General features: G+C 44.2%; 1 protein-coding gene across 5 annotated transcripts in view; it reads right to left on the bottom strand.

Annotated features, from left to right (window-relative positions):
- The window catches only part of Fnip2 (folliculin interacting protein 2), a 118,959-nt gene that overhangs the window by 56,672 nt on the left and 36,564 nt on the right, over positions 1-25,723 (bottom strand). For 2 of the 5 annotated variants that reach the window (XM_028880106.2, XM_028880105.2), the window contains exons 2-8: positions 9,799-9,928; positions 6,983-7,126; positions 4,601-4,701; positions 4,433-4,504; positions 2,179-2,279; positions 1,925-2,014; positions 377-448 (exon numbers count right to left, since the gene is read on the bottom strand). In XM_028880106.2, coding sequence (XP_028735939.1) covers positions 377-448; positions 1,925-2,014; positions 2,179-2,279; positions 4,433-4,504; positions 4,601-4,701; positions 6,983-7,126; positions 9,799-9,928 — 710 coding nt within the window. Of the gene's footprint in view, positions 1-376; positions 449-1,924; positions 2,015-2,178; positions 2,280-4,432; positions 4,505-4,600; positions 4,702-6,982; positions 7,127-9,798; positions 9,929-21,073; positions 22,046-25,723 lie in introns of those variants that run through there. The other 3 variants (XM_028880108.2, XM_028880107.2, XM_037206676.1) reach the window with 2 other exon arrangements.

The raw sequence follows: 25,723 nt of genomic DNA on the forward strand, positions 1-25,723 counted from the left end.
CAGCATCACAGGACAGAAAGGGTGGGGGCACCTCCCACGGTCATAGGTAGACTGACCACCACAAGCCTGTTCCATCCCGACTGGAGCAGTCAGCAAGCAGACTCCTAGTACAACTGGCACAAGGAAGCTTCCTGCTGAAGAAATTTATCAGCCTCATATAAATCTGAGTATTAGAGAAAACTAGTTTGTGTGCACAACCATTGCTGGATGATGCACTTCAAAGTTGCTGGTCCTCAGACACACGAGACTTAGAATATAGAGAAAAGGAAAAGGAGAAAAGAAGGAGGGACAGAGAGTTGAGGGCTACCCTTCTGTTTCCTACCTGGCATTACAGACAGCCCACCACTTTACTTAAACAGGCAGTAGAAGGCAGTACCTGATCGAGCAATGCCACTGTCCCTGTCTTCACTCTGGCCTCTGCTTGGCATATCAACTGGTGTGCTGTGTGCTGCGACAGAGAGACAAGGAAAACATCATCAGGCACTCCAAACACAGAGACATTTCAAAACTGACTTCATGTAATTTGTACATTTCAAAGTGGGCTACTGCTATTGATGATGACCTAATATAGAATAGACATTAACTAGATAGCAAATTAAACACATAAAAAGATAGCAAGAAAGGAAGAAACAAAACCAACAAGCCATTTGCCTTTATGCTGGAGCCTACAGACTCCTCTGAATGACATGTACAATACACCATCCATGCAATTAATACAGTCAGCATTCTATTTTAGCCATTCCCTCATTATTAATAGTATTTAAACAGTACAATACTTTCAAAATGCTTTAGAATTAATAAATTAGTTTCAGTAGTAGTTGTAGGCAGCTTAGGAAGAGAAATAGTTGCAAATCATTTCATAGATCTAGAAATGTTTATTTATAACCTACTCTTTGGGCAGACAGAAAACAGTCATTTTCTAACAGTTTTTTCCTCCAGTTCTTTTCTCCATACATGGTATTATAATTATTCAGAAAAACTCATGTCCCGGCATAATTTGGAAAACACTCTTAAGTAGCACATGTATCTAGAAGGCTTCAGACTGAGCTGTAGAGTTACTGGGCTAAAAGATAGATGAGAATGTGTTCTTGGGTTGGGGATTTAGCTCAGTGGTAGAGCGCTTGCCTAGCAAGCGCAAGGCCCTGGGTTCGGTCCTCAGCTCCAAAAAAAAGAGAGAGAGAGAGAATGTGTTCTAGTAAATTTTAGAACTGTTGCGACTGAACATCATACTTGGAAACATGCTATACTTGGTCTAAGTAGCTGGGACTGTAGATCAATTTCATTAGGCATCAGAAAACTATGATGCTTAGTGTATTTCAGGGAACAGAATGAAAAATCCCATTTGCCTCCCTCACACCTTTAAGGTAATCATGAAGATTGCTCACACTTGTTAATCATGCCACACTGGACAAGGCCAGTTACATCTCAGAAAATACCCAGAATATCAAGATGACTAGACCTATACGGAACCTAGACACTGCATTTAAATAATTTGAGAAAGTTAATATGAGAGAGAGAGAGAGAGAGACCTGATTGAGCCCTCCCATCCTCGTAATAGAGTGAGTTAGAAACTCCATGCAGGTAAGGGTGCAGGTGAATAAGTGGATGAAAGATTTCATAGCAGAGAGACCCAGCTTACAGCAGCAGAGGCGGCCTAGGAAAATCAGAAGAAATTAATTCTCCTAGAAACTCAAAGGGCTCAGGTCAGATCAAAACCAGCCCATATCTGGGCCATTAGCAAAGACATTCACAACAGAGGTTCCTGGGTGGACTTTCATGGCCACATTTGAAACTAGTATCTCCTGCTACAAAAGCCCTTTGGGTTTCTAGAGGAGAACAGATGGATTTGTGTTCCCCCTAGAACCTGCAGAGGAGATTGAGTGTGTGGGGGCCACACACACCGTGCTCAGCATTCCACACAAACCTGCAAAGAAAGAAGCGCTGCGGGTGAGCCGGAGCGGTCCTCCTTCGGACACCCCCTGCAGCAGTTTGCCGCTGCACGCCTGCAGCAGACCTAGAGCAGAACACACAGGAGACGCAGGGCACACACACACACACAAAGAAACACAGGTTAAAGAGAACGCAAAACCCAAACCCAAACACAACCAACTCAAGTAAGGCAAAGCACGCCCCCAGGAGCAGCACGCGGGGAACATCCGCTCCAGCGCCTCATTTTACCTAGGTTACTTCCAGTGCGACAAGGACCCAAACTGTTCTGATTCGTGTTCAGTTTTCCAACCTGAGGATCCTGGTTGATGTATTCGAAGCTGTCCTGCAGGCTGAATCAAGACGGAATGGAGAGGAGGGAGGACATCAAGAGGTTAACAAGTCTGTTTTTAACAGATTCCTCACTACAGACAACTCGTCAGTCACTCAGAGTTTTTCCTTATAAAGTTTCACATCTACCAAGGGGAGTAAAGACGATAGGTTGGGAGGAATTTGTTGGAGGAAAGCAAAAATGTTTGGCAAGTGGCCAATCCACAGGACTACCTACGCAACCATACTCGCAAGCACTTCAAAATCTGAAGGAGACACAAAACTCTAACTGTGCTTCAGAAAGTGACACCTTCCATACTGCTATTCATTTTTAAATTTTGCTTTAGACAGTAACACCTAAGATGTTGCTATTCATTCCAAGGGTTTTCAATAAACACTCAAAATCAATTAATTTTAAATCTTGGCTAATACCTATTAATAATTCAGCCAACTTGTCTCAGGGTGAAGACATATCAGAAATTATGATTCATTTTGAGAAAATTAGAATTACAAAAAAATGAGTGGAGCAGATTTTTTTTAAAAATACATTATTTTAGCAAGAAACTAAATACCAACACTTTGGAGATAACACAGCACAATAAAACTAAAATAACTTTACTTAAATCTGAGCTTAATATTTTATTATAGATAGTAGGATAAACAAACATTTAGGTGATTTCAAAGATATATTTAAAAAAAAACACTCATAAAAACAAGCATCACACAGGTTTGGTAGTGCCTGCCTATAATCCCATTTAGATATTTCAGTATTAGCGTTATAGGAAAGTATAAAGGTGTGTGTGTGTGTGTGTGTGTGTGTGTGTGTGTGTGTGTGTGTGAACTAAGGAGCTAACTGCTCCAAGGCAGGGCTGAAGGGCCGAAGGGAAGGTTTATTGTCGCTATGAGGGAGGGTACAGCCAGAGGCACCTGGAAGAGTTGGGAGCCCAGAAAGAAAGTAGTAGACTGAGTACACTCAGCAGACTGGACTGGGCAGGAGAGGAGGGCGGAATGGAGAGAGGGAGACCGACAGTGTGGGTGGAGGGAGGGAGATGGGGGTGGTGAGCAAGAGAGGGGGGGAGGGAGGAGAACACAAGCAGGGTTCTAAGAAGACAGAGAAGCTGAGGGAGGACAGCTCCTGAGCTGGAGTTTAGGGTAAGGTAGGAGGTGAGAAGAGCTCCTCCTGGTGATAATGAAGGACCCTGGAGGCCAGCACGTGCATGGTATGCTAACAGCACCACAGATAGCCATTTGTCACTTCTGACAGTGATAAGGAAATGACCTCTTCAGTAGATGGAATGGAGCTAGAATCTGGGGCAGGGGAGTTTCCTTCGGACCTTGGGGCGGGGGTGAGGTGGGAGGAGAGACCGACCAGGAATGAAAATAAAAGGATTGCACGGCCCAAGAACCTATCAGCCACAAAGGCTAGGCTAGCTGCTAAGACAGATGGTTCCCTGCACTGCAGCCTGAGAAACCATACTACTTCATTCTTTCCAGGATAAATTAACGAAACTGGGAGCGGTGGATCACAACTCTAACCCCAATATTCAGGAGGCTGAGACAGAAGAACTACCATGAATCTTGACGAGAGGCTGGACTAGACCCTGCTCCCCCCTACATACACTGAATTAAAACAATACCGCCCCCCCAAAACAAAAACAAAGTGGCCCTGTCCTCTTCCCCTTTTATTTTATATTTTCCTGAAATTAAAACTTGGTGACGGACAGCAGGAAAAGAGAATAATAAATGGATATCCAGAACAAGCGTCATTTGTCAAGTTGGCAATAGAATAATTCATACAGTTTTGCCAGGGATACACGAGCTCTGGGGTCACTCTCTAGCACCCTATAAATTGGTTACAGCAGCACACACCTATTACCCCAGGACTCTGAGGGAGAGGCAGAAGAATCAGGAGTTCAAGGCCATCTTCAGCTACACAGCAAGTTCTAGCTGAGTTCAAGGTCAGTCTGGGACCTTAAGACCTTTTCTCAAAAAATAGACAAAGTCATCCGTCTTTAGGGCAACTTGAGGAAAACGGGAAGGTTTTTCACTTGCTGTTATTAGAAACTGACTAAGACCTCTTTGTTAAGCTGTACCCGCCTTGCTGCTCACCCTCACAGAGCTTATCTAGAAACAGACACATAGAAACACAGGAAAGGGCACAAAATCCCACACTTACTTATTTGTGCTTCCGCAGAAGCTACCCATTCTAGCAGAAAAGACTTTACTAATCATCAGTTGTGGAGGAGAACTAAAAAAAAAAATAAGAGGGGAGAAATGTGCTTTTTAAATGGAGAAGTCAGCATCAGCATCCCGGTTCTCGCAGCCAGCACAGGGGCAACCTCACCGTATGTAGTGTATCTTCAGGGTGGAGCCTTTGTAACTCATGGCGACAGAGCCGAACATCATTTCCCCGAGCATGTTGACGTCGGAAGCTGGTCTCGTGTACTGTGCCCAAGAAATCGGAGTCAATTAGAACACAACATGGAACAACGCAATTAGCACACTGCCTGCTAACCTTTGGGTCTCTGGTTGAGTGGCCTGTCACGACAGCCGTTCACCTTACAATTATCACCTACACAGTGATCACCTGCTACAGTTCACACGTACTACTATTTTTTATTTCTTCCTTATATACAATATGCTGACACAACGAAGACTATCCATCTCCATTTATAAATTGTAACTACGGAAGAAACAGGTTAGCTCTTCTTTGGGTACGGAGCAGATCCTGGAAAGAAACATGGTATTATTATAGTCTTATTCAACTAAATAGTTACTAGTTGTGGTCATCTGAATGAGAATGTTCCCCCAGTTCAGATGTCACCAGGTGGTGTTTGGGTAGGTTTGGGATGTGTGGCCTTGCTGAACAAAGCATATCCCTGGGGGAGGGCTCTGATGGTTAGACTCCCGCCATTTCCAGTTTGATGTCTGCTCCCTGCTTGAGGTTCAAGATGTGAGACCACAGCTTCCTGCTCCTGCCCGTCATGGACTCTGGCCCTCTGTGACCACAAACCCAGACAAACTCCTTCTGTAAGCTGCCTTGGGCTTTTCCAGAGCAGAGCAAAGTGGCTGCCAAAGCAGTGTCCACGCAGGACTTTGTGAAGATCTAGGAGATAAAGGTGAGCTGACTGCTCTAAGACTTTATAAAAATATTTCAAAAACACTTCCAAATTCTGACCCGTTTCCTGGGCCTTTTTACCATCTTTTACTCGAAGGATGAGGTGATAAATGACAGCCTTTGACACAGAGAAGTCTGGGTTTGCCTGGTTGACCCTGACTGCTCTGATTGACCTCCACAGTCCACCTTCCACTTTCCTTCAAATCCAGGAGACACATTCTAATTACTTGATCAGATATCTGATTTGACACTATTACCTTCCGACTTGAATCTCTTCTTTCTCAAATCACTCTTTGAAACAGTTCCCTGGAGGACACTCCTGCTCACCAGTATTTCCATTCTTTCGCTTCGTTATTAATCCCCTATGACTTATTTCTAGGTCAACATCTCTCCTTCAGCTATAAAATGTCTTAAGGCAGTGGTTCTCAACCTTCCTAATGTTGTGACCTGTTACTACAGGTCCTCATGTTGCGGTGACTCCCCCAACCACAAAATTATTTCATTGCCACTTCAGAACTGTAATGGTGCTACTGTTATGAACTGTAATGTAAATGTCTGATATGCAAGATGTGGCTACCCTCAGGTTGAGAGCCGCTGTCTTAGTGACTGTGTTCATCCATGCTGACACCCTATAGACAAGTAAAAAAAAAAAAAAAGAGTGAAACAAACGAGTGTGTTTTAGGCACATGAGCACAGCCTGACCAATGCTCAACAGGCAGACTCTGCAAGTGCGCTCTTAGCGAAAAGAAAAAATTAAAGGAATCTTCTTCAAAACGCTTTCTTGAATCTTTCCAGTGTCTTTAACTCTGACAGACATATATCTAAGTACAAATACACACACACACACACACACACACACACACACACACACACACACACTCAGCCTCTGCATAATGACAAAAGAGGAAGGAGAAAGATAAGCTTGTCTGTCCTGCTAATAGAGGGTGGATTCATCTCTGGTTACAGCTCATATCAACTTCACGGCACTTCAGACACAAACCAACTCATGTCTCATTCTCTACTAATAAATTCCACCCATTCTCTCTGTTTTCTAATTTGCCTTTTCTTGGTTACAAAGACCAACTGAGATGCTCAACCGGCTTTGAGCACTGCAATATGAGCAAATGCACCACACAAGTCTTAAAATTCAAGCCTTATGCACCTGTGGCTGCTGGTAATCACCATGACCTTGCTTTACCAGCAACCGTAGAGACAATATTCTATACGTGTTTAAAAAGTAAGAACATGGAGGGCTGGAGAGATGGCTCAGAGATTAGAAACGCTGGCTACTCTTCCAGAGGACCTGGGTTCAATTCCCAGCACCTACTTGGCAGCATGGACTACGTAGTCAGTTCCAGGCCTGCTTTGGCTACTACAGGGAGACAACGTCCCCAAAATCAAAAGAAGCCAGATGTGGTACATACCTGAAATCTCGGAAATTGGGAGGTGACGGCAGGAAGACCAGAAATTCAAGGTCATCCTCAGCTACGGAGCTAGTTAGAGGCCAGCCTCGACTACTTGAGACCCTGTCTCAAACAAACAACACCAAACAAGGTCACCTCTCCAGACGCTCGTGCCCACACATCTTCTAGAGACGACATGTCTTACTTGGTACTTTGGAAGCTGCTCCTTAGCGTGCTGCAGGGATCCTCCAGAGCTGTGGGAAGAGACGCTGCCGCCGCTGCTGCTGACACTCCCGCTGCTCTCCTGGCAGCACCTGGCTGACATTTTAACAGGGACATCCTCTGCTTTCTGGGTTAAGAGAGGCAGGCAAGGTAAAGAAAGGATCATCAAGTGTGTCAGGCTTTCATCAACACTCTTCATCAAGTGGAAATTTGTCAGAACATTCGGACGCCTGAATGCCATTAAAACCAAAGGCTCTGTTTAATTTTCCTTTATAGTGACAAAAAAAATCTCATTCCTGGGAGTCTGGAATACTTGGGAAGGGGATATTACACAGAAAATGGCGGGGTCTTTGCACAGATAAAGACATGGTAGACAGACAGACTGAGACAGGGAGACAGATGATAGACATAGTTTCTGCCAGTATTTACATTTAAATTTATACTATAAAGTTATAAACAAATACTACTCCCTGTTGTAGTTCTTAGGAGATTTTAGTACTGTGTAGTCTTAACGTATGGAACTGATGAGCAAAACGGCCATAACATTCAAAATTTTACCAACTAAATGTGACTGAGAAAAGAAAGCTATTAGCCTGGGCAGGCGGACTTGCGTTTCTCATACTTCTGGCAGCCTTCCTTTAAGAGCAGGGAAGGAAATCACTGGGATGGAACTGTGAAAGGTGAAGCCCAAACCCTGAAACAGGAGCTACTGTGACCCACAGGGTATGTGACGTGAGTGTGGACTTTAAAGATCAGACGTAACAGGAGTGAATGCCTGTATCCCCTCAAGCGTTCACGGCTAATTCTTAGGACAGTGACATAAAGGTATGGATACTAGTGCCGGCCACCAGAACAGAACACTCCCTACAGAGCAGCCTTCGTGACAAATGACTTCAGAGTCTCCTTTGCCTTTTCCCCTCTCTTCTGTAGCCTCTGCCTGGGAACCCATGAGTGCAAGAGCAGCTTATCTAACCTCCAGTGTGACCATCACACTGGTGGTCCACGGCACATGCTTGCAGTCACGTGCGGATCCACTCATGACGTCTTGTGCTTATCAAGGAGGTGAGGCTGAGGAGGGGCTGACCTGGAGAAGGAAGGTAAAGGAAACACACAATGTGCTGGTCTACAGGCAGGCACTCCAGCCATGATGGGGTCTGAAATTGTACACAGGGTTAATCCTGAGCATCCTGCATTCAGGGTTCCCTCAACATTCTCCTCAGTTCCAGGCGCTACTTAATACCACTTAAGCCACTAAGAGCCTCTCAGAGGGCTGAAAGCTGATGACAGGAAGTCCCACCTACGAGCTGACTGCAGGAGCACAGGGCAATGAGCATGGCTGGAAACAGCACCTGGTACAGTGAGTGCCCTCCCACCTGATTGGTCTCTCTGCAGTCTTTGGCAAGCTACACAAATGTTCCTGAGCCTAAGTTGCTTTCTTTTTTAATTAAATGAGTACGTCTAAGAAAGCTCACCTAAGCTCCTGATCCCAATCTGCTATTAGAACACATGTGAATCCTCTGAGAGATTTCACAGCTTTCTCCTCCACCCACCTAACAAGCCCAACCACTCGGGTAATGATTAGCTTCCTGGCAGAATTCCTCAGTAAGGACTGTGGTATCTATCCACCCGGCTCAACGGCCTTCAACCAAAACTTCCTTCCTGCAAACGAAGATTCTTATCAAAAGCTGGAAACCGAGGACCAGCGAGATGGCTCAGTAGGTCAAAGTCCTCGCCCCACAAGTCTTGGAGTGAGTTTGATCCCTGGAACCCACACAGAGGTGGAAGAAGAGACCAGTTCCACAGAGCTGTCCTCTGACTTCCACAGGCGGGCAGTCGCCTGCGTATCCACCCCCTGCCAAGTCATTTCTAAGAAATAAAGATAAAGCTGGAAAAGAGCCCACTGGCCCTCGTGAGGCAAAGGCCATGTTATAACTTCATTCACTTAACCGCCGTCTGTAGACTGCCAGAATTTGGTCAGTATGGGAAGCAAGTCATTCAACAAGAAAAGAGTACCCGCGGATTTGTTTAATCTGTAAGTATACTGAAGTAAATGGTCTAGCCATGGCCACAGATGAGAGGTATCCTGGCTGATATCCAAAGAGAACAGGGAGGGCAACGTTCTTCTCAAATTATTTTTATCTTTCCTGGTCTGGATCAAACGGGTCAAGATTTTTCCTGTCTTCACTCGCCATTCCAAGTCCCTCCCACTTCCCATTCCCACCCTTCCCCTCCCTACAACAGGGAAATTAACGAAAGGTTCCTTGATCAGAAGAGGTAAGATGACAGTGTACATTCATATATTAAGGCCCTACAGTGAGGAAGCCTTTTAATTTTGTTTGACCTTGTGTTACAAAATACCACCTTTTATTTATTTTGGTTTTGAAACATGGTCCTACTATGTAGCCCAGGCTAGCCCCAAATCACCATCTTCCTACCTCAGCCTATCTAGGGCTGGACTACAGGCATGAGCCACACTTGGCACCTTTATCTACGAGAAAAATCAGGACAGAATGACTTTCTCTTCTGGCAAATAATCCAGCACTTTCTGAATCTCAGCAATGTATTTTCTTACTATGCTTAACGCTTACAAAAATCCTACTAGGTTACAATCACCAGCAAATGCATCTTTCTTGGTGGCAATGGTCCACTGTTGGCCTACCAGAATTGCTTGTTCGATTCACAGACACGTGCTTGCCTGTTAGGATGCAGGCTCTGCTCGTTCTTCCGAATCCTGGCTGGCCCTGTCCAGCACAGCTCAAACTGACCAGAGAGAGTGGAAAGCCTATCAGCGTCTCATACCTGAGCTGCCGCCACCTCCTCCGCCTTCTGAACGGCTCTGGAATCAAACATGACTTGTCTGCCTCTCCTCTCACAGTCCTGGTACACTATCAGGCGAATATCACTCAGGTCCAACTCCGAACATGACCAGCTGTGGATTCCGAAGAGAGAGAGAAGTTAGGCTATCTCCAGGGCTTGGAGTGACCATGGGCAGACTGCCCACCATGCGCCTGTGTGAATCAGGAAGTGGCTGCGCAGATACTGCCAACACTCAAGCCGAGGGCGGCAAGGCTGGTCCAGCAGTAAGTCACTGGAGAGGAGGACTGCCCTCCAGAGCCAGTCGGGGCACCCACGGCAGAAAGAGGTTGCAAGGACACCCAGAGAGGGCTGTTGCATGCCTGGGTTCAGGGAAAGCACACAGGAGTTGAGGGGGTGCTTATGCTTCTACGGGGCCCTGGGAACGAGAAGCCAGCCACCTCCCCGCTCGCCCCTCCTCTGGTGGAACCCGCAGCAGTCACACAGCCTAAGGTTATTACTTTCCCTAGTACGTCCGTCTGGCTTTGAAACCAAATGCATTTGCTAACCATGACAGTTAGCAATAAGGGAAACACGGTTTGTTCCTAAGCAAAAGACATCAAGAAGAAAATGCAGTCTTATGCAGCAGTAACAAGGTCTACCAGAAAGCAGAAACTACAGAAGGGAACAATTTACAGAGTGTGCTTTCACACACGGTGAGCAACCCATTCAACACATACTTAGTTTGTACTGGATTCGAGGCTCTGTAGTAGGTGCTGGGGAATCAATAACTAAATTGACTGAGTCCTTGTCCTCATGAAGTTCAAGGTTTAGTGGGGGGATATTATTAACCTAGTAGTTACACATAAATATATAACTACAAACTGTCTGAAGTTCAAAAGAGAAAACCAAAGGATATGAGAGAGTCTCAGAGCCTGGCATAGAGTCTCAGGCTCACGTCTATAAACCCAGCACGTCTGTAAGACTCAAGAAGGAGTCTTGAGGCAGACCTGCTGAAGGAATAGACCAGCCTGGTTACAAAGCAAGACCTTGTCTCAAGAAGGGTGAGATTTAAGGAGGGAGGGAGGGAGGCTTAAAGCCACATTTACAAACAGACCCGAAGAGTGAACAGTGGATGTGAATACCATACAACAACAGAGTGTAGAAACACAGGAAAGGGAGAGGGGGAAACCAGAGAGCTGCCCCCCCAAGGGGGGGGGGAACAAAGCAGGCCCAGGCAGGATAAGCTCTGAACACAAAGAGCAGCCAAGGAAAGCAGATGGTTGATAAGAGATCAGATAGCTGACTGCCCTAAGAAAATCCGGAGGTGGGAGTGGAACGCACAGGGAGCCAAGATGCTCGCCCTGCCTGCCGCAGGCTGCAGGGACCAGCGGCAGGTCGGGAGAGACAAAAGCAGAATGGAGAAGGTGTGCCTGGGGCAGAAGGGGTGCCGACTGCTCAGGCCAATCTGCTATAGGACACGGGGGGGGGGGGGGGGGGGACACGGACGGACGGACGACAAATGGACAAGGGGATGATAAAGGAGTGACAGATGTCAAAGCAGTCGACTGTGTAAGTATAGTCGGGCACAGCGGGATTCAAGTCCGAAAGCCTTCCCCTTCCATTTGCCATCGGAGTGATCAATGTATAATCGCTGACTTCACAAACTGCTGTGTGGATTACATCAAGTACATGGAGGGCTTCATGCAAGCCTGACACACACCCGGGCTCCAGATTGCTAAGCATTCTCTCCAGGGAAGGAGAAGGCTACTGTTTTTGTGAGGAGCTGTCCGCCTTTGGTCCTTCCCTGTTACAGGCAATGGCCATCAATATTGAGCATGAAAGAAAGTTCTGGCCACCCCTTCTTCCACCGACATGTTTTCTAAGTTGTGCTTGGCACTCTTGCCCTTCTGATGTGGAGCACTATCGAAATCTACTTTGGAAAGCATTTTTCCTCTACTCCCAGGCCGGAGGCAGTCCATGTTCAAAGTCTGACCAATGAGATATGCCACATGACCCCAAGCTTAGAGGTGGAGCCATCCCCACACTTACAGCCCAGTCTACACCTCATGGCTGTTTCCCACCGGGTGGCAAGTGCCTGTTTGGTCAGTTATTGTGGAGGAAAGGAAAAGAGGCAAGGATGAGACAGATTCCTGCTGGCACTCGGGACCAGCCGTCCCCACGTATGCACAGTTCCTGGAGATTTCTGTCAAAACCAGAGGTCTGATGACTATGACCACATTTTAAATGTATACAAGGCTATTAAAACTCTCTGCCTAGGTGTGGTAGTGCACACCTTTGATCCTGACACAGAGGCAGGTGGATCTCTGTGAGTTCCAGGACAACCAGAGCAACACAGAGAAACCTGTCTCAAAACAACAACAACAAAAGCTGGTGCTTGGTGTGGTGGTATTTAGCTATAATCCCAGCACTTTAGATGCAGAAGGATTGCAAATTGAGGCCAGCTTAGGCCTAGTTAAAACATAGAAGAGGAATACACACACACACATACACACACACACACACACACACACACACACACACACACACACACACACCAGAATATCCAACTTTTTAAATCCAAATCCTTCAAAGTATTTCATAAAAGGAGAAGAACTCTATTCTCCCATATGAATACTATTTTGGTTTAACATCCAATCAGCATTTTGGTGTTTGCCATCTTGAATATCGATAGAGGAAACTATAATTAAGCATGGTAATGGCAATGGGATGCTTTGGAATGAGACAGGCCTGAGGGGAGGCCTCCAGCCCTGCCTGCTTCACTGCCGTGGGAAGGTCTCCGGGACAACACCTATAGGGAGAGACTCTACACAATAAGAGAAACCCCACTCCCTGAAGTTGCCCTCTGCCCTTCACTTGGGTGCCATAGCAAGTACACACACACTGAAGCACTAATGTAAGTTTAGAAGGTGACAATAAGAACGTTAAACTTCACGGTGCTGTTTGCTTGCTTTGTTAGAACACCTTATTTCTCGAACTCCACACCAAGAGTATATATATAAAGCAAGTAACCAAAGCGTGAGTTATTTCCCTGAAAGGAAACGGTAGCAATAGTGCAAAGGATCTGAGGTACAGAACACATCTCTGCAGTATGTATGTGCTATAACCCCAGACTGGGGAGGCCGAAGTAGGAAAATTCAAGGCCAGCCTGGGCTACAGACCGAGACCCTGTCTCAAAAATAAATAACAAAAATCACACCAAAAAGAGTAAGATCTATACCATGTATTTTAACAAAACTATGACTAGAACCCTGCCCTGCCCCAACAACAACAACAACAAAAAAAATTACTGTAGTCCTAATTCCTGTACCCATGAGTCAAACCTTGTTTAGATTTTTAGGTTTTTTTCCTTTTTATTATGTATACAGTGTGCTGTCTGTATGTTTTGCCTGCCTGCCGGAAGAGGGCATCAGATCTCATAAATGGTTGTGAGCCATCATGTGGTTGCTGAGAATTGAACTCAGGACCTGTGGAAGAGCAGCTGGTGCTCTTAACCTCTGAGCCATTTCTCCAGCCTCAAACCTTGTTTAGAAATAAGGTCTTTGGAGATGTACAAGTTAAGGTGCAATCATGCTGAATTAGAATGGGTGCTAATCTCATGACTTCAGTCCTCTGAAGAATGAGATTTGGACATGGACACAGGAAATGATACACAGGGATGCCCTGCCGCTGGAGACAGTAAACATCAAAACGGCAAGGGGTGCCCTATCAAATTCTTGGGGCACCTGAGTGTGTCTCCTGCCCAAGAGTCGTATGCCAAATGAGGCAGTAGATAGAGCTGGTTCAGAACCTGTATGGACTTTAAATACTCTGTGCTGACTCCAAGTTCTCAAGAGAGGGGATAGCGTGATCTTAGGTAGAGGTCTGACCTTGGGCAGAGAAGAACATCCTTGGGGCAGAGGCAGATGCTGTCTAGGATCTGTAGTCTCAAGGAGGAACACCCACAAGGAACAGAATGGCCGTTATGTTCTTATTGGCACACAATCTGCAATTCCCCCCACCCCCCAGAACAGTTCAATTCCTTCTGTTTATGCCTCCCTTAAACTGTACGATAATAAGATTGCAGTGCCGTAAGTATGCCCAGGTCAGAAGCCATGTTCTATGGCTCTCCTCTTGGGCTCACACAAGGAAGCAATAAGTCAAAGTAAACACATATGAAGAATTTAAAGGCAGTCTTGTGATCCAACAATGTCAATATTTAAAGAGTCAGGCATGACAGCGAACTTTAAATGATCCAAGAAAATGTTAAATAAAGCAACACTGAGCAGGTATGGTGGTACATACCCATAATGGCAACCCTCAGAAGACTAACTCCCCCGGAGAATCACTAGTTCCAGACAGCCTGGGCAACACAGTGAGACCCTGTCTCAAGCACACCAGTAATAAGAACAACAGACACTAGAGTTCACTCGTCCATGTACTAGGCAATTCCTGCTGCTCATGTGTGCCAAGCAGTGTTCCAGGAACTGGAACAAGGTTGAAAACATTACAACCTCTGTTGTCATAAAACCTACTGTATCGTAAGACACAGCCAACTGCTCTCAAATGCCATCCTTTGTTTACAGCCCTCACACCTTTCTTCCTTTCTCTTAAAAGTCAGTTTCTAGGGTTGGGGATTTAGCTCAGTGGTAGAGCACTTGCCTAGCAAGCGCAAGGCCCTGGGTTCAGTCCTCAGCTACGGACCAAAAAAAAAAGTCAGTTTCTAAATACAAATAGAACTCTCAAAGTTTGTTGGAGGGCATGGTGGCACACACCAGTAATCCAAGGACTAGGAGTTTGAGAGAAGAAAATCATCAGTTCAGGGCCACTGTGAGCTATAAAACGAATCTCATCTCTCTCTCTCTCTCTCTCTCTCTCTCTCTCTCTCTCTCTCTCTCTCTCTCTCTGAATAAGACAAAAAAATCAGAAGGGAGATGAGGACTATAATTTGAAGGATTAAAAACAAACAACTCAGTTTGGAAGAAAAGGAAAAACTATGCCGAGGCAGCAATCACAGTTCATCTTATCAGCACAAAACATTCACTATTTCCCACCCGACAGAAAGCTATTTATTTCAAGAAAAAAAAATTACATACATAGATGGTAGTAACAGATTGGGAATTCATGTACTTTTGTAAGATTAACACACCCAATAAAAGAGTTCACAGGAAAAGTCATCTTCAAGTTAGCTGACTTTACTATTTTTTATTTATTTGTTTGTTTGTTTTTTACTTATAATAGGATGAAGGTGCAAGAATGCTTTGGTTCCCAGGATGTGCATGAAATTCCTCCAATGACTTGCTGGTCTGTAGTCAAGAGTAGTCAAGTACGGCAAGACCATCATTCTCACACAATGCTAATGAGAGAAACTCATCTGCAAAGTATTCTGTTAAATGGATCCTCCTGTTATCTTACCCAAAGATGTTTACAAGCTGGCTGCAATTGTTGCATACTTAGGAGTATGTTACGTATAACTTTCTATACTGTTTATGAACACTAAGTGGAATGAAAGACTAGACATCACACAGCAGCATGGCGTAGGAGCAACACCACAACTGAAATCTGAACGTGCACACCAGGATTCACTCCTCACACAGGCTGGAACACCAAAGATGCTGACACCAACTCGATACAAGGCTTATCTCAAGATACACTTAAATAAAGTAAGCCACACCCTGAGAGGATCCACACCCTGAGAAGATCGGAGATAAATGTCTAAATTCAGATATCAAATCCATATCATGGACATGTAACAGAGGCCCTGATGCTGGTGTTCACTTTATTAAACAGTCATTTTTCTAAAATGATTTGTTTTTATTATTTTTATTTATGTGCCTGTATACCTATGTATGGGTGACCTTGGTGGCCAGAAAAAAAGTGTTGAGATCACCTATAGCTGGCATTACAGGCGGCTGAGCAGCACAATATAGGTGCTGGGATTCAAACTCTGGTCCTCTGCACAAACGTGAGTGCTCATAAGCCCTGGGCCATCTCTCCCGCCTCAACAGTTCCAACAGAACTAACTGGGAAAGCACTAACTCTAGCATTGGCTTTCCCCAAGCCTGCTGCCTTAAGTGACTTACAAGTCTATCAGGAAAAGACAGACTACGTTCCTGTGAAGCACAGTTCAGACACAATGAATTCAGATACACAATCCCTTAATGGAATTCCTGAGAGTCACATGTCTCAGAATTCAGATTTTTTTTTTTTTTTCAGATTTTAGAAAGATGTATGTATATACCTCCTCCAGAGTGTGAGAGGCACTCAAAAGCTTCATTATCAGTTCAGATCACTTGTAGACTTTTCAGAGATGTTAAGATTTTGGAAAACGTAGGATAAAGGACTGCTGAACCACTTGATGATTGCTGTACCTGAAGGTAGGACCAAAAGGATACATAAAACTTCCAGGTCTCTACATTTCTCCTGAGCATGACTGATTCCTACCAAAGACGACAGCTAAAGGTTTATGGTCAGGCGGTTGCAGCTCTGAGCCTCAATCCTGAAACAGTGCTATAATGGTAGCAAAGGTCACAGCTAAAAACACCTAAGCCCTATATAACCTGTTCACATGGTAACAAAACATTAGAGCACGTGTCCACACAGCCTGAGGTTTGGATACTAGAAAAAGGAACTATCAGGTAAAGAAGACAATTTTCTCCCATCTTTTCTGAGCTCAGGGTCATATCAGGTTAACGTGTGTGTAGCATTCACAGAACAATTAGCCACATTCAACTGTCCAGGGGCTACCATGCACAGAAAAAAAGTAGAAAACTGCCCTGGATGTCAGGATACCACGAGTCAGCCCTTACCATGACATCTTAGTCCTACATTTCTACCACTATAAAATAATGGGGTGGCTGGGTGGTGGTGGTGGTGGTGCACGTCTTTAATCCCAACAATCAGAAGGCAGAAGCAGGTGGATCTCTAGGAGTTCAAGGCCAGCCTGGTCTACAAAGTAAGTTCCAGGACAGGCTCCAAAGCTACAGAGAATCCTTGTCTCGAAAAACAAACAAACAAACAAATAAAAATAAAAATAATGGGGGTGGCCTAAGGTCATCCCTTCTAAGGCTCCCTTTGCTTAAAGATCTAACTGAATGCATATGGGATAACTGGAACAGATAGCTATCTGGTTGTACAAAGAACACAATCTTACTGAACTAATCTACATTATCTCATGGTATCGCTTACCCTTCCAGATGTATTCTATGCCTTGAACAACATACTTGTAAAAAGAAAAAAAAAGAAAGAAGAAAAAGAAAATAAATTCATCTTTTTTTTAATGTGTATGTATGCCTGAGTGCTGTGGAATAATCCTTTTGTACACTGTGAAAATATGTTGCTATCACTGTTAATAAAAAAACTGACTGGCCGATAACCAGGCAGGATTTTCAGGGCAGAGAGAATGCTGGGAAGAAGGGTGGATTCTGAAGAGTCTTGAGAGACGCCTAGAGAAACAAGATGAATGTGCCACGTTGAAAGACCAGGCTGGTACTGACACGTGGCAAAGGGTAGATAAGAAATACGGGTTAATTTAAAATATAAGAATTAGCTAGTAACAAGCCTGAGCTATCAGCTAAACATTTATAATTAATAATAAGTCTCTGAATGGTTATTGGGGAGTGGCTACTGAAGCATAGAGAAACTCTGCCTACACCTGAGTGAATGCATGTACATGTACCACGTGTATGCGGTACCCAAGGAGGCTGGAAGAGGGCAGGTATCAGGTCCCCTGGAACTAGAGCTACAGATGATTGGGAGCCACCCAATGTGGGTGCTGGGAACCAAATCTGGGTCCTCTGCAAGAACAGCAAGTGTTCTCTTAACCACCCAGCCATCTTTCCAATTGCCAAAAAACATACTTCTAAATGAGCTAAGCATCTCCAATCAGCAAAAATGTGTGTGTGTGTGTGTGTGTGTGTGTGTGTGTGTGTGTGTGTGTGAAAGAGAGAGAGAGAGAGAGAGAGAGAGAGAGAGAGAGAGAGAGAGTCTGTATGTGTGATAGTATGTGTGCATGCACATGTCTGAACCTAGAGAAACCTCTGGAAAGTTAGGCATTGGTACATATACAGGAAAAGACTAGTATTGAGAAGTGTACAGCACACATACACACATACACACACACAAAAAAAAAAAACCTGCCTAACATTTTTAGAACTGCCAAACAAATTTACAAAACTCACCTGAGTTGACTTCCATATACAAACAAATACAAATGAATAAATGTAAAAAAAAATATGCAGCCGGCCGGTGGTGGCGCACGCCTTTAATCCCAGCACTCGGGAGGCAGAGCCAGGTGGATCTCTGTGAGTTCGAGGCCAGCCTGGGCTACCAAGTGAGTTCCAGGAAAGGCGCAAAGCTACACAAGAGAAACCCTGTCTCGAAAAAAAAAAAAAAAAAAAAAAAAAAAAAAATGCATGTAAAGAAATACTTTTAAAAAATGTGTATCTGAAAAGAACAAAAAGAATTTGAACTCTCAGTAAGTGGTTTGAGAAAACTAGATATCTACATGCCAATATATATATATATATATATATATATATATATATATATATATATACACATACATATGTGTATACACACACACACACACACACACACACACAGAAAGAGACATAGACCTTACACTCTTTACAGAGATAGTTCAAAATGAATCACAAAATTAAATGCAACCCACCCGACCCTGTAGCTCAGCCAGGAGTGGTGGCTCTTGCCTGTGATCCCAGCCCAGAGGAAGTGCAAGGGGGAGGGGGTGTCACTGAGTGTAGGGCAGCAGTAAGATCCACGACTGCCGAGACTGAAACTCTTGCCTCAAAAACAAACAAACAAACAAACAAAACAAAGCACACCTACAAGAGAGAACACAGAGGACTTTAGGGCATGGGCAATAGTTTTTACATACAACATCATAGACAGGGTCCACAAAACAAATTGTTGTTGGTTGTCCTTGCTCTTTTGGGGGCCTACCACCCAGCTCCCAAATAAATCACATACTGAGGCTTATTCTTAATTATAAATGCCTGGCCTTAGGTTGGCTTGTTTCCTGCCAGCTTTTCTTAAATGTTCCCATCTATCTTTCTGCCTCTGGGCTTTTCCCTTTTCTTTCTTCTGTAATCTTACTTTCACTCTTACTGGGTGGCTGGCTCCTAGCATCCTCCTCTTCTTGTTCTCTTGCTTTCTTCTTTTCCTCCCAGATTTCTATATATTCTCCCTGCCTGCCAGCCCCGCCTATCCTTCCTCCTGCCTGGCTATTAGCCATTCAGCTCTTTATTAGACCATTAGGTATTTTAGACAGGCAAAGTAATACAGCTTCACAGTTTAAAAAATGAACATAAAAGAATGCAACACATCTTTGCATCATTAAACAAATGTTCCACAGCATAAACAAATGTAACATATCTTAATATTTTACAACAACAAATCACTGGTAAGAAAAACTCAGTAAAATTTAAAACTACTGCTCTATCAAATACTGCCAAGTGAATAAGAAGACAAGTCACAGGCTAGGCAAAGAAAACATTTGCAAAAGATATATCTAATAAAAATTGTTATCCAAAATAAAAAGGCCTTAAAAGTTGATTTAAAAAAAATCGCCAGGCGGTGGTGTCGCATGCCTTTAATCCCAGCACTTGGGAGGCAGAGGCAGGCGGATCTCTGAGTTTGAGGCCAGCCTGGTCTACAGACCGAGTTCCAGGAAAGCTGCAAAGCTCAGAGAAACCCTGTCTTGGAAAACCAAAAAAAAAAAAAAAAAAAAAAAAAAAAAAAAAAAAATCAAGCATGGGAGGGACATGGTAGCTCACGTCTTAAATCTCAGTGCTTGGGAGGAAGAAGCAGGTAGATCTTTGAATTCGAAGCCAGTCTGGTCTGCATAGAGAGTTCTAGGCCAGCCATGACTACATAGACTCTGACTTAAAAAAAAAAAAAAAAGCAGAAACAAAGAAAGAAAAAGAAGAGAAAGCAAAGGAGAAAGCAGGGGGCTGGAGATTTCTCAGTGGTTAGGAACACTTGGTCTTGCGGAGAATCTGAGTTCGGTTCTTAGTACGTGGTGACTCAACAACTATCTGTAACTCCAGTTGCTAGGCACCAGGCATGCATGCACACAGTGCACATATATAAATGCAGACAAACACTTACACACATAAAATAAGATCAATAGAAAAAACTAACTTTTTAAAAATAAAGCATGATTTCAAGAATAGACAGGAGATTTCATTAGGCACCTCACAAGGATACAGGTAGCAAGAAAAAATGGTCCACATCATAAGCCATTAAAGCAGTGCCAATTATAGCCAGGCATGGTGGCTCAGAGACCAGAAGATCACTACAAGTTCAAGGTAGTCTTGAACTTAACCAGGGATATGAAGTGAGCTCCCAGGTCAGCCAGGGCAATAGGTAAAACATTGTCTCAAAAACAAAACAAAGGGAAAACCCAGAAAAATGCGAATCAGAATAACAGCGAGGGGTCAATTATGTATCTATTAGAGTAAGCAAAATGTAGAACACGGAGCATCCAAATGCTGGTTCTCATGCACGGCTAGAGGTTGAGCCACTCTGGAAGACAGCCTAGCATTTGCTTACCAACCGGAACACAATATTCTCTTACGAGGCAGGCAGCAACTGAGCTTCTTGCTATGTAACCAAATGAGATGAAACGCACATGCAAAACTCTGCCCACAGATTTTTACAGCAGCTTCACGGACAAACTTCAAATGCTCGGAAGCAACCAAGTTGTTCATTGGGTAAGAAAACCACCAACAGATGATTCGGAACTAAAAAGAAATGAGCTACCAAGGCATGAATAGACATAGATTAACTTTAAATGGATATTGCTAAGTGAAAGAATCAATCTCAAAAGGTTGTCTGTCGTACGATTCTAACCAAATGACAATCTGAAAAAGACTGCTGCAATTTAGAAGACTGAATATACAGATAAAGTTGATTTCTAGGGTACTGAAACTCCTCTATAAATCTCATCTGTCAAAACAATATATAACATGAAGAGTGAACCCAGATACAAATTACACATTCTGGGTGATAATGTGCCATTCATTATAAAATGCACCACCATGTGAGGAAGGCTCTGAGTGTGTGGAGACATGGGGTATTTACTGGAACTCTGTACGTTCTGCTCAGTTTTGCCCTGCCCTGTGGTTGAGTGTGGCTTTGGAGTTCCTTTACACTCAGAAGCAGGTCACCATCGGAACTTGTTGCTCGCTGTTCAGCACTCAACCCGCTTTTGTTAATAATGTAACAATAGGACAGACTAAACCAGAGCCTAACTCACAGCAGGAGAGCCAGGAAGTGGGGAGCAGTCCAGTCCGGCAGGCAGGCACCCAAGCTCAGCACAGGAAACGGAGCAGAAATGCTTCAGCAGCTGCCCAATGGCTGAGTGCAGACTGCAGTGATGAAGTAGCCACGTTTTCTGTCTAGGACGCCGTCACTCCGGACTGGATTACATATGGTGACTAACAAGTGTTTCAGCTGGCGATCATCAATGCTTATCAAAATAAGACCCAGACAGAGGCGTATGTCAGTTGTCTGCTTCTATAAAAACCCCTGTATCTGCCCTGCTCTGATTCTTGCTTAGTAATGGATGTGTCCCAGAAAAGACGAAAAGTTCTTCAAACTGTGGTAGTACAAAATTACCACAGCATTCCTTCAGTCATTCACTTAGTCTCAGATTCCATCCCCAAGTCAGACTCACCAGCCACTGGGAATTGCCTATCAATCAGTAAGAGAAAATTCCTTATTGCATATAAAACGGTGAGAAGGGAAGGAATGCATGAAGGACAGGACTTGGGACACGTTTAACATGGAAAGAGTCACATCCAGCAGGTTGGTAAAACTTGTCATAAACACGAGACGACCAGCTGCCTGCCTGCTCTCCGGCCGGGGTTTGCATTTGTTTGCTTGTATTCTGTTTTGTTTTCTCTATGCACTTCATTCAACCTGTCCAACAGACACATTTCCTATTTAGGAGAATGGTTTTCACAGCTTCCATGTGCAGAACACAATGAAAAACACTTCCCACGCCTGCAGCCCACACGTACCGTTTCTTTTAATGGCCTTTTACGAAAGTCGTCGGAACTCTGCAGTTCGCCACCTTAGTACGTCTGTCTTTAAATCTGGGACTGGTCTTGCATCCCCTACTTACTATCCTCGATGCCATAGTCCACTTATCCCCAGGACTGAGTTCACTCAAGGGTAACTTCCGACAGTCTGTGGATTTTTCTTTTTCTTTTTTTTTTTTTTTTTTTTTTTTTTTTTTTTTTTTTTTGGTTTTTCGAGACAGGGTTTCTCTGTGTAGCTTTGCGCCTTTCCTGGAGCTCACTTGGTAGCCCAGGCTGGCCTCGAACTCACAGAGATCCGCCTGGCTCTGCCTCCCAAGTGCTGGGATTAAAGGCGTGCGCCACCAACGCCCGGCTGGATTTTTCTTTTAAAATGGCCTTCATACCCTGATTCCTACCCGCCTCCATGCTGCCGATCCTAGGATCCTAGTGTGGTCCGTTCTGGGTGCTGGGGATGGACCCGGGCATGGCGGTGCTCAGCACCAGTCCACCTCAGTTCCTCCCAGCCCCCATCCTGTATGGGACCATTTCTTCTGAACTCAAACTTGCAGATCTGAAACTGCAAAGCGCAATTGACTCTGAAGTGTTGATTTCGGTTCCTCTCCACTCCAATGACAAGGCGAGGCCAACTTTTCCTGTTTCTTACAGAGAGCTGGCAAACATTCCCAAATTCCGCAGGAACAATTCTATATAGCCTTATCTGATTTTTCAGGAAAATATGAAAAATCAAAAATCAGCTTTGCTACAATCTACATTTTAAGAAAGAGGTTAGAAACAACTATTTGAAAACCGTACCACATATCCATTATGCTGCAAATTCACCAGATTTTAATTGAGTTTTGGGAAGGAATTCTTTATTGGCAAATCATTTAAAATACAGACTTTCATTGATACCGATTCTGGAATTCCATGAACTGTTCGTCATTTGGAAACAAAGGAATATGGAAGTGAAGCTACAGAGGACAATTTCTACCTGTGAACCACAGTGAGACTCCAAAGTGCACCTTTCTGCATGGAGCTGTTGTCTGCACTGGGCCGATGCCACCTAAGCATACCGCGTGTCGTCTACTGTACTTACTGGACTTTTCCCTTTTCATATCACTGGAAAAATAAAGAAATAAAAAGCCTTGGCTTATCCATATGCTCAAATATGGCCTGGAACTACTGCCTTGAGGGGCACAAGAACAAGAAGGGGGCTGGATGTCTCTCTGACTGCCACATGACTTGGGCAAACAGAAACCAGTGAGCAGTTCGGGGCCAGATCCCAACTGTGTAAGCTCCCGTCAATAATTTACAAGTACCTTTGGGGTTAGCCAGGGCTCTAAAATTCTGGAAACCAGCGCGTGCGCTTAAGCACGCATGCGCGCACGCACACGCACGCACGTGCACACACACACACACACACACACACACACACACACACACACACACACACACACCACGGTACCCATTTGAAGTCGGAGGACAATCTGTGGGAGTCAGGGCTCTCCTTCCACTATGAGACTGCTACAGAAGGAGCTCAGGCTGGCAGGATGATCCACAGTGACACCTCTATCTGCTGAGCCATCTGACCAGCCCACACATACATTTTTAAGATTGTAGGAAGGGGAAGAGAGTGGATGAGGCAACCGGTCTGACCTGAAATGAATTCCAATGAATTTCAAACACACACACATCTTCCCAGAGGGCCAAGACACTTGTGTTCTGGAGGCTGCCCAAACTGCCCCTGGAAAAAACAAACTTGGCCACTGAGCCACTAAGTGCCAAGAAGCCACTAAGTGACACATTTGTGCTCACTGTGGATGTCAGGGTCAACAAGGGCCAAATCAAACAGACTAAAGCAGCTTAACACTGATGTGACCAAAGTCAGATCAGTGGAGAGAGATATATTCAATTGGCTCCTGATTATGATATTACCAAATGGGAAAAAAGGGGGGGGGGGATCAGCTGAGTCCAGCTAGATAGTCCTAAATACACTTACGTTTTTAACCATGAAAGTCATCACTACACAAAACTGAAAGACAAAAGATAAACCTTCAAACCTTTCAGCTCTAGGAATGAAAATCTAAGTTAAAATACAGGGGGAAAATACAAGTTGCAAAGTGTTCTACTGTATTTAAAGCAGTAGTAAAAACTATTAAAATCATACCAAAACAGCAAATTTATTATAAGTTTGAAAAGCACTGGCACACAGTTTTTTGTTTGTTCGTTTGTTTTTGCAATTTCTAAAGAAATTGGCATGATACAAGTTATTATTACGTATTCGGGTTTTTCAAGACAGGGTTTCTCTGTGTCGTTTTGGTGGCTGTCCTGGATCTCGCTCTCTCTGTAGCCCAGTCTGGCCTCGAACTCACAGAGATCCGCCTACCTCTGCCTTCCTCGTGCTGGGATTAAAGGTGTGCGCCACCACCCGGCCACAAATTATTGTTATTTTATGTGGATGGCCACCCCAAGTAACGGCTTAGGGATTTGGAATTGTAGAACAAATATATAGAAGACAGAGGTGCTAATGCTGCCGTTTAGAACCTCCAGGGAAGACTTTTTAAAACAATTCGAGCCTACCCTACAGCTTAGCAGAGGAGGGACTCAGAAAGCCACAGCCCAATATGGCTTGACTCCAGAAGCTTAGCTCCAACTATTCCCCGACAGCTCAACTCTTCTTTCTTGAGAAGCAGCAGATAAGAACACAGAAGAAGTCGGGCGGTGGTGGCGCACGCCCTTAATCCCAGCACCCAATCGGAAGGCAGAGGCACTCGGATCTCTGTGAGTTCAAGGCCAGCCTGGGCTACAGAGTGAGTTCCAGGAAAGGCACAAAGCTACACAGAGAAACCTTGTCTTGAAAAAAAAAAACAAAAAACAAAAACAAACAAACAAAAAACACAAAAGAAAGTGACATCCTCACAGCTGTCTAATGTTCCCCACCATTCACTACCTGTTGCTCTGTGAACAGGTTCCTTCCGCTGACCAGACAGCATGTTAGGCACACTTGTCAAATGTCCGCTCCTACTCTCCAGTGAGCTTTTTATCCTGTAGTAGGAGACTTACCATTTTATTAAGTTGTACTAAGACGAAGATTTTTGCGTGACAGAAACTATATGCTAGCTGGGTGTGGTAGAACACTCCAGTTGAGCCTAGCCTGGGCCATACAGTAAGACCTGTCTAAACATGTATCTTGTTTTCTTTTATATATATATATATATAACATTTTATACAGGATAATATATATAACAGTTTATACAGGATAAACATTTTGTGAAGCCTGATGATTTTGAGAAATTTTATTTTTTTGTAAAGATTTTATTGTTTTATTTTATGTGGGCCTGGGGGTATTTATGCACACCATATTCATACGGCCAGAAGAATGCAGAAGAGGGTGTTGGGTCCTCTGGAACTGGAGTTAAGAGACAGTTAGTTGTAAGCCATTATGTGGGTACTGGAAACCAAACCCAGGTCCTCTGCAAGAGCAGCCAGTACTATTAACCACTGAGCCTTCACTCCAGCCCAAGAAATTGTCAATTAAAATTCCTAAGTCAATTTAGAAACTTACTTTCTATATTAATCACAGGAACTGGAGCTTCACCTTCCGCTTTCAACAGATTGTGGGATGAAATGCAGTTTTCAAACAGTTCGAATTTCTTTTCTTCCTTTTGTCTTTTTTTTGATACACAGTAAAATCTTACACAGTGTTTCAATTAAGTTCTACTACCAGAGAAATTACTTCTTCCAAAGTAGATAAAGGGGCTGGCGAGATGGCTCAGTGGTTAAGAGCACTGGTTGCTCTTCCAAAGGACCCGGGTTTAATTCCCAACACCAGCACAGTGACTCACCGGTCACAATCACCTGTAATCGCAGTTCCAGAGGATCTG

The sequence above is a fragment of the Peromyscus leucopus genome, chromosome 6, assembly GCF_004664715.2.
Source record: "Peromyscus leucopus breed LL Stock chromosome 6, UCI_PerLeu_2.1, whole genome shotgun sequence".
Taxonomy (NCBI): Eukaryota; Metazoa; Chordata; class Mammalia; order Rodentia; family Cricetidae; genus Peromyscus; species Peromyscus leucopus.